At 41.7% G+C, this 13483-nt stretch overlaps 1 protein-coding gene across 1 annotated transcript in view; it reads left to right on the forward strand.

Annotated features, from left to right (window-relative positions):
• arhgap9 (Rho GTPase activating protein 9) overlaps positions 1-13483 on the forward strand; it is a 102902-nt gene that overhangs the window by 7701 nt on the left and 81718 nt on the right. The window contains 2 exon segments of the mRNA XM_056460674.1: positions 9227-9664; positions 12866-13185. Coding sequence (XP_056316649.1) covers positions 9289-9664; positions 12866-13185 — 696 coding nt within the window. The 5' untranslated portion in view covers positions 9227-9288.

The following is a 13483-nucleotide window of genomic DNA, read 5'->3' on the forward strand; positions in this document are numbered from 1 at the left end:
CCCATTTATGCACAAATACACACACACTCAGTCATGCACAAAGACAAACACATTACATATATGCACTCTCTCTCTTTCTCTCTCACACACATACACACACTCACACACACACTTACAAATATTACTCAAATTGCATGCACACACAAATACTTGCTTACACACTTTAAGACACACACACATTACTCTCTCCCACACACACACACACACAATTGCGCACAAACACATTACACACAGACACACACACACACACTCACACAGATAACATAGCAGCTGATCAGTTTGCCTCAGTCAGTCAGTTGTTCATTGATGCAGGACTCGTCTACGCAACTCAAAGTACACACCGCACAGTGGACAGTAGCACACACACGCACACACACAATCATACACTGTTCTTGTAAATGAGGTTAATCAATTCTTTCAGTAGTCAAACACATGGTAATGAGCGGTTTTACAGTGACCGAACGACACAATGTCCCCTGTGTGTGTGTGTGTGTGTGTGTGTGTGTGTGTGTGTGTGTAAATGTCTCGCTGATTGGAGATCAGTTCATCTGAGCCAAAGACCAAAGCAAACCCTCTAATTATGAAGACAGTGAAAGCGAGTGTACAAATGTCCCAATCTTTGCATCACATCAAGCAACATCATCTTCCACCATTGACCAATCAGCACCGCCGAAAGTGTACAGGCAGAATCCTATTGGCTGATTCTGACACTTGTCATGGTAACAGAGATCCAGAGCAACACGGCAACAGGGCAGAAAGAGTGAAGGGCAAAGTGGAGCTCAATGCCACATCGACAGCACACACATCACACACACACACACCACCAGTGAACACAAACTTTTACTGTTAGGATTATCCTTGTTTCACAACAAGCTGAAGAAATTGTTCTGCCAGAAATGAGAATTGGGTCATTATTAAAGCCGTAGGAACACAAAAAGAGATATTTAACAGAATGTTCACACTGCTCTTTTGAATGTACATGAATTGTGGTGTCGGGTTTTATCATGTTTCAGTAGCAGAGGTGGGATGTAAAAAAAGCCCTAACAACCATCCAGAACTTTCCATCCAGAAATTTGTAGAAATGCTCTGGCAAACACCCTGGCAACTAGTCAGTAACCATCCAGAATGCTCTGACAACCACCTAGCAACTATTTAGAACACCTTACAAACCTAAAAAAGTGGCCTAGCAACCACACGTAACAGCCTGGCAACCACAAAACAACTAATTAGAAATGTATAAGAGCAACCTAGCAACAACCCAGGAAAACTGCCTAGAAACAAGGTTGAAATACCATAACAACCATCCAGAACACCCTGGCAACCACTTATCAATTATGCAGAACACCTTGGAAATTTGTAGAAATGCTCTGGCAAGCTCTCAGAACACCCTGGCAACCAGTCACCATCAGATTAGACACTTAAGTACCCTAGCAACCACCCAGATTGCTCTGACAACCACCTAGCAACTATTCAGAACACCTTACAAACCTAAAAAAGTGGCCTAGCAAGCACGCATAACAGCCTGGCAACCCCCAAATAACTGATTAGAACACCATGGAAATGTAAGAGCACCCTAGCAACAAAAACCAAGAAAACTGCCTAGAAACAAGGTTGAAATACCGTGACAACCATCCAGAACACCCTGAAAACCACTTATTAACTATTCAGAACACCTTACAAAACTAAAAAGTGCCCTAGCAACCACACATAACAGCCTGTCAACCACCGAACAACTGATTGGAACACCTTCGAAATGTAAAAGAGCACCCTAGCTACAACCTAGAACACCCAAGAAAACTGCCTAGAAACAAGGTCAAAATACCATAACAACCATCCAGAACACACTGACAACTGCCTATCAACTATACAGGACACATTGGAAACATTGTAGAATTGCCCTGGCAATGACCTAGCACCTATTTAGAACACCTTAAAAACATAAAAGAACTAACCCTGGTAACTAGTCACTATCAGATTAGACACTTACTGTAAGTACCCTAGCAACCATCCAGAATGCTTTGACAACAACCTAGCAACTATTCAGAACACCTTACAAACCTAAAAAAGTGGCCAAGTAAGCACGCATAACACCCTGGCAACCACCGAACAACTAATTATAGCACGTTGGAAATGTAAATGAGCACCCTAGCAACAATAACCAAGAAAACTGCCTAAAAAAACAAGGTTGAAATGCTGTAACAACCATCCAAAACACCCTGGCAACCACCTAACAACTATACAAGACACATTTAGAAACATTATTTAAATGCCCTAGCAACCAGTCAAAATAATGTTAGAAACTTAATTGCCCTAACAACCACCCAACAACTATTTAAACATAGCAACACATTAAAAACATAAAAATCTTCCTAGCGACCATGCAGAACAGCCTGGCAACCACTTTCAATGACATAGAACACTTCAGAAGCATAAAAGAGCACCCTAGCAATCACTCAGAACAAGGTCTAAAAACCTTGTAGCAACAACCTAAACTACTTAGGGTAACTTCGATAAGTAAAAAAGCACCTAGCAACCAAAAACACCTCAGAAAAAAATGTAAATGTCCCACCTAGCAACTATACAGAATACCTTAATGTAAAAAAAAACTATTAAACGTGCCCTAGCATCCACACAGAACAACTTGACAACCACACAGCAACTTCTTAAAACATCTTAGAAACATAAAAAGCACCCTAGCAACCACCTAGATGTATCCTGGCAACAATCCAAATTTCACTGGTAAGCAGCCAGGAATAATTCAGACTTTGCTCTATCAAAGTGAATTCAGGTTGAAATGGTGTGGCATTATTTGAATCCTAAGACACTGTAGACGTGTGTGTATGTGTGCGCGTGTGTGTTCATGCTTTCAGTCTCTCTCATTCTTCATCTGAGGTCAGCTGTGAGATCGGTGACCTTCACTCTTGGCACAGATGGAGCTTACAGCAGATTTGAGCCTCTCTGTAGGAAATCACTTGTTTTTGGCACATTATGTATGTGTGCGTGTGTGTGTGTCTGTGTGTATTGTGTGTGTGCGCACTGTCCTCTCCACAGCGTCTGTGAAGGCCTAAAGGTGTGTGTTTCTGCTCTTCAGTATACAGTACTGAATCTGCTGTATGTGACCGATCACAATCGGAAACTTAAATACCCTAGCAACCATCCAGAATTCCCTATCAACAACCTAGCAACATTTTTGGAAGATAAAATAGCACCCTAGCAACCAACTAGTACACTCTGGCAACCAGTCACAACTCCTTTAAAAACACAAATAATGCCCTGGAAACAACTTTTCAGAACACCATCAAATTTAAAGAGCACCCTAGCAACCACACAGAACAGCCTGACAACCACTTAGCAACTACTTGGAACACCTTAGAAACATAAAAAAGCACCCTAGCAACCAACTAGTACATCCTGGCAACCAGTCACAACCCCTTTAAAAAAAAACAGCCAGAATGCCTGACAGCCACCAAGCAACTTTTTAGAAGATCATACAATTGTAAAGAGCACCAAAGCAACCACACAGAACAGCCTGACAACCAACTAGCAACTACCTAGAACACATCAAAAATATAAAAAGCACTATAGCAACCACCTAGAACACCCTGGCAACTAGTCACAACCACTTTAGAAACTACCCGGAATGCCTTGATGACTATCTCGCAGAACACCATAAACATTTTAAACAGCACCCTAGCAACCACACAGAAAATCCTGACAAGCCCCTAGCAACTACTTGGAACACATTGGAAACATAAAATAGAACACTAGCAACCAACTAAAACACCCTGACAAAAAGTCACAACCCCTTTGAAAAACACCTGAAATGCCCTGGAAACCACCTAGCAACTTTTTAGAACAGCATAAAAATGTAAAGAGCATTCTAGTAACCACACAGAACAGCCTGATAACCACCTAGCAACTACTTAGGATGCCTTAAAAAAAAATAAAAGCACCATAGCAACCACCTAGGACACCCTGACAACCAGTCACAACCCCTTTAAAAAACACCCAAAATGCCCTGGAAATCACCTGGCAACATTTCAGAAAAACTTAAAAATTTAAAGAGCATTCTAGCAACCATACAAAACAGCCTGACAACCACTTAGCAACTACTTTGAACACCTTGGAAACATAAAAAAGCACCATAGCAACCACCTAGTATATCCTGGCAACCAGTCACAATCCCTGTAAAAACACCCAGAATGCCCTGGAAACCACGTGGCAACTTTTCAGAATACCGTAAAAATTTAAAGAGCATCCTAGCAACTACACAGAACAGCCTGATAACCACATAGCAACTACTCAGGACGCCTCAAAAATATAAAAAGCACCATAGCAACCACCTAGAACACCCTGAAAACCTGTCACAACCCCTTTAAAAAAACACCCGAAATGCCCTGGAAACCACCTGGCAACTTTTCAGCACCCTAGCAACCACACAGAACAGCCTCACAACCACTTAGCAACTACTTGGAACACCTTGGAAACATAAAAAAGCACTATTTCAACCACCTAGTACACCCTGGCAACCAGTCACAACCCCTGTAAAAACACCTGGAATGCTCTGGAATCCACCTAGCAACTTTTCAGAACACCGTAAAAATTTAAAGAGCACCCTAGCAACCACACAGAACAGCCTGATAACCACCTAGCAACTACTCTGGACGCCTCAAAAATATAAAAAGCAACACGGCAACCACCCAGAACACCCTCAAATTTAAAAAGCAGCCTAGCAACCAAACAGAACTGCATGACAACCACCTAGAAACTACTTAGAGCACTTAAAAAACATAAAAAGGGACCATAGCAACCACCTAGAACACCCTGGCAACCAGTCACAATCACATAAAAATGCACCCTGGTAACCAAACCACACCACAATACTCCAGAAAACAGGGCTTGGCTGAATGCTGAAGGACTGAGGGATTAAAGGTGTTTTCTGTTGTGTTCAGGCTGGTGTTTCTGGAGCCTCAGTGAGTCAGTTGGACTGTGAGCGCATGCGGTTTCCTGTTCTCTGCACGTTGCTTTTCATCTCCTTATTTCACACAATAACATATACTCATGCAATCACACAGAAAGAGACACAGAAGTGTATTACTCATCTAGACAGAGAAAGACCACGAATACACACAAGGAGCATTGGAGAAAAATGAGATCCAAGAACATTTTCATTTCAAATGAACTTAAATCTGTAGACTGTAGGCTGAATTTTAAGTTTAAAAACTAAAGGATGTGAAGTGTTGACTCTCTTCTGTTCTCTGACATGTGAAATGATGATTATAATGTTCCGGATAAAGCAGAAAGAGCTGTTCTCTGCATTTATCTCAGTGTGTTATGTAAAAAAGAAGATTAACTCAAACTGGGGTCTTCAGAACAATGACAGGAAATGTATAATATAAGTGTTTAGCTGGTGGTCTCAGCCTTTCGGAGCCAGTGCTGCATTAAGGCTCGTTCTGAATCCTGCTTTATAAGTATAGTGAGGATTATTAGAACATGCTGAGGATTATCAGTAAAACCGGCACACACACACACACACACAAATGCACATGCATACTCAAACACACACACACACACAAATATGCACAATCACATGCACACACACATCCACATGCATACTCGTATATAAACACACAGACATGCATACACAAACACACAGAAAGTTGCACACACACACACACGCACACATCCACCGTCAGTGTATACGTTCACATCTATATACTTACATCTACATTCATATATATCTGCTTGCTGTCATAATAATGTGTGTATTTATATCACGCACTTATCATGTATGTACATACACCCAAAGCGCACAATCATGAGGGGGGGGGGGGGTCTCTCCACACCACCACCAGTGTGCGGCTCCACTTGGATGATGCTCCGGCAGCCACAGGACAACAGCGCCAGTGTTTCACCACACACCAGCTATAGGTGGAGTGGAGAGACTGTGATAGAGCCAATTCAGTGGATGGGGATGATTGGGAGGCCATGATGGATAAGAGCTGATGGAAGGAGTTTGGCCAGGACACAGGGGATACACCTCTACTCTTTACCAGAAGTGCCATGGGATTATTAATGACCACTAAGAGTCAGGACCACATGCATGACCTGAAAGACGGCGCTCACTGACAGTATAGTCTCCGCTTCACTATACTGGGGCATTAGGACTCGGACAGACCACTGGTTGAGCGCCCCCTGCTGGCCTCACTACCACCACTTCTAACAGCAACCTAGTGTTCCCATGTGGTCTCCCATCCAGATACTAACCCGTTTTGGGCTGCAGGGTGATATGGCTGTGGTCATGCCACAGTTTTGCTTGTTTGGTGCCGAATTGTGAATGAATAATGCGTAGGTTAGTCTATGCTCCATTCAGCCAGTTTAGTTTCTGTCAGTTTTACGTTTTGACTCTTTGGAAACATCTAGTGGCTGCACAGGTTAGCATAGGGCTGGGTGATAAAAATGGTATGGATATGCATTAACTGAACACCACTGTCAATATCAATAAAAAAAGATTCGGTGTGTAGTTTCGGTATGAAGTCAATAGTTTTATTAAACGTGTCTGCTGAACAAGCACCTTAGCAGCAATGCCAATAAGCTTAGGGTGTCAGTTTGTCATTTCCAATGGAGGTGCGCAATATGCACGATGCACATATGGGAGTGGCGTGCACATGAAGCGTGCGCATTTTCCAGCCACACCTAGTTAAAAAACATCTCAACTTTTCCAAATGCTGCAAACGCACTGCGATTCATGTAAGTACAACTAACCAGTCTGCTTCACACTTTGTATGGAATATACACATTTTTAGTAATGACGGCAGACTAATTGTAACACGGGGAGAGACAGCGACAACTGAGGGTTTTAGGATCCACATGCAGGTTTATTCAAAGTCAGGGAAGCAATGGTCAACACAGGTGCAAACAGATGTATAAAGGCAGTCCAGAATCATAGACAAACACAGGCGAGAGGTCGGTAGACAGGCGGCAGACAAGGAGAAAGGGAAACCAGGCAAAGATCAAAACACGGAGGAACCAGACTAAGGGAACCGCGTTGTAATGTCACAGCTAACAAGACTCGGCAATGGAAGTGAGAGTGTGTGCTGATTAAATAGTGTCTGTAATCAGTCTAGAAGCGGCATCAGCTGTGAGAGTCTAATCAGTGGAAATGAGGAAGCATGTGTGTGTGAACAGAGTGCATGTATGCGTAGTCCATGAATGGCGGATTTGTAGTCCATGTGTGCAAACCAGCGATCTAGGGGAGTTACGGTTGCTGGTGACCGTGACACTAATGACTAGGCCCACACGGAATCTGCACGCGCAGAAATCTGCAGATTTTTAGCCCCTCTTTGAGTCAATGTATTAACTTGTGTAAATGTGTGTAAATTAATATTTATTCAGTTTTAAATCAATTTCAGTAATATTATTGTGATATAATAATAGCAATATGAAAGTGTTCATCTGATTTATTTACAATACAGTTTGTACAGTAATATTTTCTGTCTTTTAGTAGAGATATTATATGAGAGACTTGCTTTGTTTATCTAATAAGTGGATCTAATTGGATTTGCATTGTAAACATTAAATAAAACTTAAAAATGTATGATTTTTTATTTCATATATTAAGTTTTTAGTTATGATACTCCTAAAATCATTCTGCATAAATCAGCAGATTATTTACAAAATTCTCTGCAGAAATAAAAAGTGTCAGCAGATTCTGTCTGGCCCTACTCATAAGTCACCTTCTGCTGTAACACCAGTGTCACACCCATGGCTAGGCCCACACTGAATCTGCACGCACAGAACTCTGCAGATTTTTAGCCAATCATTGAGTCTGTTTATTTACTTGAGTAAATGTGAGTAAATCTATATTTATTCAGCTTTTAAATTAATTACAGTAATATTATTGACATATGAAAGTATTCATCTGATTTATGTACAATGCAGTTTGTACAGTAATATTTTCTGTCCTTTAGTAGAGATATTATATGAGAGACTTGCTTTGTTTACCAAATAAAGTGGATCTAATTGGATTTGCATTGTAAGCATTAAATAAAACTTAAAAAGCTATTATTTTTATTTCATATATCAAGTTTTTAGTTTTGATACTCCCAAAATAATTCAGCATAAATCTGCAGATTTTTAACAAAATTCTGCACAGGAATAGCAGAAAATATCTGCAGATTGTGTATGGCCCTACTCATGACCTCAGACAACACTGCAGCGCTTTTTACTTTTCTCCATAAACTTGAATGGAAACCGCAGCAATGGTTTGTTTTGTCATCCTCTGAGAAAACGCTTGATGGTCGCTCAGTTATGAGAGATGCCAGGGGAGTGCGAGTGCGAAGCCCATTGTAATGGTCAAGGAAACCACACGCTCGCGCTTGTCACTTCAGGTCAGAATAACAACACATATAAAAACGAGTGCCGTATGGCAGCAGTGAGAAGATTGCAAATAAAAAAGGATGCAAGGATGTCGCCAGAGTGGCTTTTTGGTTTCTTTTCTTGTGCATCCCAGCCACTAGCTCCCCATCTGAAAGAGTTTTTAGCATAGGGGGTAATATAGTCATTCAACTTCACAATCTGTAATGCTGCAGTGTGTATTTGAATAACGATGGCTGGTTCCTTTACTTCAAAGCTCAGATCTAATCATCATCATTTAATTTGTTGACAGAGTTTGAGGTTTACCGTATCATTATTATTCACACCGTACAGATGTTGATCTACCTTATAATTTGCTTTGATTGTTCAGCGTTCACGCTTCACCATTGCATACACTTTGGAAATTTTTATTTATCAAGCTTAAGAGTCTTTTTAACACTTCTGTTTATTTTATTATAAAGAGATCAGATCATTTTATTATTAATAATTAATTTTATTATTAATTTTTATCAGAATATTTTTGTTTTTGACTATTAAAACTATTTGCCTTAGTAATGCTGGTAAATTAAAATAAAAAAATCCTAATTTACCTAAATGGATTGTTAAAAAATATTCAATAATTATTAATAATAATAATAATAATCGAAAAAAAAATAAATAATAATAATCGAATGATATGAAACATGATATCGTGATACTTTGTTTGCAATATCGTCCATCCCTATGTTTATTCTGTGAAAACAACCCCTAACTTAACATATATTATAATGTTGTGACTGACCAATCAGAATCAAGTATCTGAGACAGCCGTGTAATAATATGTAATAACGTCTTGTCTGTTGTGTTTCAGATCATGTCTCTGCTCTGGTCTGATGCCCGACGCTCACCCGTCTGCATCCACTGAGAGTAATAATGCTGTCGGGCAGCTGGCGCAGAGGAACCATCATCCCGTCTGCGGGCGCTTCGGGATCCGGATCCAGACTGGCCAGCACTGTGATCCTGGAGGCTCAGTATGATTACTCGTACCGCGGCGCGGACGGACGCTTGGTCTCCATCCACGAGGGCGAGCGGTTCCTGCTGCTGAAGAAGACTAATGCGGACTGGTGGCAGGCGCGGAGGATTGGCATGGGCGCTAAGGTCAAACCCATATATGTGCCAGCGACGTATGTGATCGAGCTGCCCGTCAGCAGCTTCCGCACATCCCTGCCCAACAGCCAATCAGCATCCGAGCGCTTCCAGATGATCTCACGCGGATCTCTCATGCCCTGCATGCAGACACACGGCTCAGGTACTGAAAACACACTACTACAGAGAGAGACAGAGGGTCTTCTGTTGAACAAGGCTGTGTTTGTTTGAGCCTAAATACTGTTATGTTAGGGACACACACACACACACACACACACACACACACAAACATGCATACTCACACACATAAGCACATGCACACACACACACACACACACACACACACACAAACATGGATACACACATCAACATGCATGCACACACATAAGAACATGCGCACACACACACACACATACATAAATGCAAACACATGCACACACATCCACATGCATACTCACATATAACCACATACACACATGCACACACAAACATGCATACTAACACACATACACACACACATACATGAATACACACATGCACAGACATGAATACACACATGCACAGACATCCACATACATATTTAGATGTAACCAAACATGCATGCACACACATAAGAACATGCAAGCACACACACACACACACACACACACACACACACACGCACACACACACATGAATAGACACAGATACACATGCATACTCAAATATAACCACAGACATGCATGCACACACACACACACACACACACACACACACACACACGCACACACACACACACACACACACACAGATACACACATCCACATACTCACATATAACTACAGACATGTATGCACACACACAAACATGCATACTAACACACATACAGTAAGCACATGTGCACGCACACACACACACACTCACACACACAAATGCACATACACACATGCTCACACATCCACATGCATAATCACGCAAATATAACCACAGACATGCATGCACACACACACAAACATGCATACTCATAGAGGCCTCATCTGATTGGTCAGGTTTGGATAAACAACCTATGCATGCCACACCCAAATGCTTGGCACATTAAATGTATTGCACTTCTCTGAGATATGGCCATTCATTCATTCATTTTCTTTTCGGCGTAATCCCTTTAATAATCTGAGGTTGCCACAGCGGAATGAACCACCAACTATTCCAGCACTTGTTTTACACAGCGGATGCCCTTCCAGATGCAACGCATCACTGGGAAACACCCATACACTGCAGCCAATTTAGTTAATCAATTCCCCTATAGCGCATGTGTTTGGACTGTGGGGGAAACCGGAGCACCCAGAGGAAGCCCACACCAACACGGGGAGAACATGCAAACTCCACACAGATAAATAATTATATATAAGATATATACAGATTATAGTTTTATAAACAGATAGATATACAAATATTTTATGTTTTACAGACCCGTTTTCAGTCTAAAACGCATTTTACTGAAATGCAATACTGACATATTGTGCACACTGCTAATAGGTTTTTCCTGAGACATGTTTATATAAGTTAGTTATGTCCTAATTAAATTAATCATAGTTTAATATAAGCTCAAATGTAAGGAACAGGGAAGGAGACTGAAGAAATAATAAAGTTTGTGTATCAGAATTGACCCAGTATTTGTTGCTTCGCTTTTTCTATGATTTTTTTTATTTGAATATTTTTAATATTTGCTTTATATTAGTTGCTTATTGATTTTCTCATTAATGTTAATTGTTTTGTTGTTGTTTTTAGAGATTTTAATAAGCTCAGAATGTATATTTTATGACTAAAGTAGTGCATTTTTTACTTTTGGCTAATTATTGTTCGGTGTCGTTTCATTGGAGGGATTTTCCTTTTGGAAAACAAAACAAAACAGAAAAAACTCAACGTGAAATCTTCCTTTTATGTTTGCTATATTAATAAAATATGTTTTAAACACTCTAGAACAGGGATCACCAAACTTCCCAGGTAGCAAAGAATTCTGGCCCAGATTTGGCATAAATCTGGCACAGCAGGCATTCATCCGGCAGTGGCATACAGCATGTGGGCCAAACATGGGCCTGGTTTGGCAGAGGTGTCACCGTCTTTAAGGCGGCACACAATACTTGGGCCAGATGTAAAATGTAGTTTTTGGCCCAGATGTTAATAATTGATATATGGGCCATGTGAGTCTGGTCTATCTTGACCCATAAAAAGCACATTTGTATTATTTTCAAATAAAAATAAAAAATTCTACCTATCAGGTCGCTTCGAGGAAAGGCACGCCCATAGCACGCCTAAAGTGCAATGATTCATGGGTTTATCAATTTCATTGCAGTCGTGACACACCAACATATCTGGCCCAGTTCAGGCTCAGTTATGGGTTATTAACTTGGCTAAGACTTGGCCCAGATTTGGTCCATGTTTGGCTCTTGTCTGGAAGCACAGACTTGGTCCAGTCATGTACCGTAATTCACTGCGGCATGTGGGCCAAGCAAAAGCTGATTGTGTGGGCCAGAGCTGGGCCAGAGATATTTTGCTATGTGGGTTGTTCCTGGAGGGCCGGTGTCCTGCAGATTTTAGCTCCAACCCTAATCAAACACACCTGAAAAAGCCAATCAAGGTCTTACTAGGTATATTTGAAACACCCAGGCAGGTGTGTTGAGGCAAGTTGGAGCTAAAACCTGCAGGGACACCGGCCCTCCAGGACCGAGATTGGTGACCCCTGCTCTAGAAGGATGCAGAGTAGGAATCACTGCTCCCTTTATTAATGACAAAAACAGTGCTGTTTTAAAATGTCCAAATCATTCAGAGAGTTATTAAGTGGACGACATCAGGCTTTACTTTTCTGTTTCATTGGTTGTATTTAATAAGCAATATAATCATTGTGGGCTGGTTTGCAATGGCTATACTCCACTATTTAAAGCAGGGGTCACCAATCTCGGTCCTGGAGGGCCGGTGTCCCTGCAGGGTTTAGCTCCAACTTGCCTCAACACACCTGGCTGGGTGTTTCAAGTATACCTAGTAAGACCTTGATTAGCTCATTCAGGTGTGTTTGATTAGGGTTGGAGCTAAAATCTGCAGGACACCGGCCCTCCAGGAACAAGTTTGGTGACCCCTGATTTAGAGCAAGGTAGGGCCCCCAAATGATTCTGCTTAGGGTCCCCAAATGTACAGGGCCGGCCATATCATCTATTATCATATCATCTATTATATATGACATAAGTTCCTTGTCTGCTGTCAACTTGTGAATCTTTTAAAAAATGAACAATAAATGTACCAGATGTGTATCTGCTGCACTTTAAAGGCTTCATTATCTCCGTGTGTGTACCCTGAGTCTGATTAGCGGTGTGGTGTGTGTTTTTGTCAGTGCCAGACAAGCAGTTCTGTCGCTCCATGGAGAATCTGAACTGTAGCAGTGCCTTGATGGAGAAACAAGCGTCTGGAGCCGCCGCCAGAGCTCATTTCCCCATGTTACCCTTCTCCGGCTCGGCCTCAGGTCAGCTCACGCTCCCGGGCGGATTACTGAGTCCTGGAGCTCCCATCGCCCGCAGCCAGAGCTCCAGCAATCTGCCCCAGAACCCCTACCAGGAGTCCAGCCGCTCCACAGCCTGCAGCCCCAGCAGATCATACAGCCAGTGGGACATGAACACAGCGGCGCCGCGCAGACACACACACGGACACATGCAGGTAACACACACACACATGTGCCCATATACACATACATATGCAGGGAACAAACAAACACACATGCGCGCTCACACACATGGACACATACATGCCCGCACACACACACACACACACACACACACACATACTGGTTTTTGTGAATTACCAGGACACTGCAGCCCAAACTGGTGTGTTGGTGTATTAGGGGGACACCCCTTTCCACTTGCTGTACAGAGATGTGGTGAAGATCAAAAAATCTATTTTGACCCATACAACACAGATTTCACTTTAAAGTTTGTTTACACAAAACACAATCTAT

Source organism: Danio aesculapii, chromosome 6 (genome assembly GCF_903798145.1).
Source record: "Danio aesculapii chromosome 6, fDanAes4.1, whole genome shotgun sequence".
In the NCBI taxonomy this organism is placed as follows: Eukaryota; Metazoa; Chordata; class Actinopteri; order Cypriniformes; family Danionidae; genus Danio; species Danio aesculapii.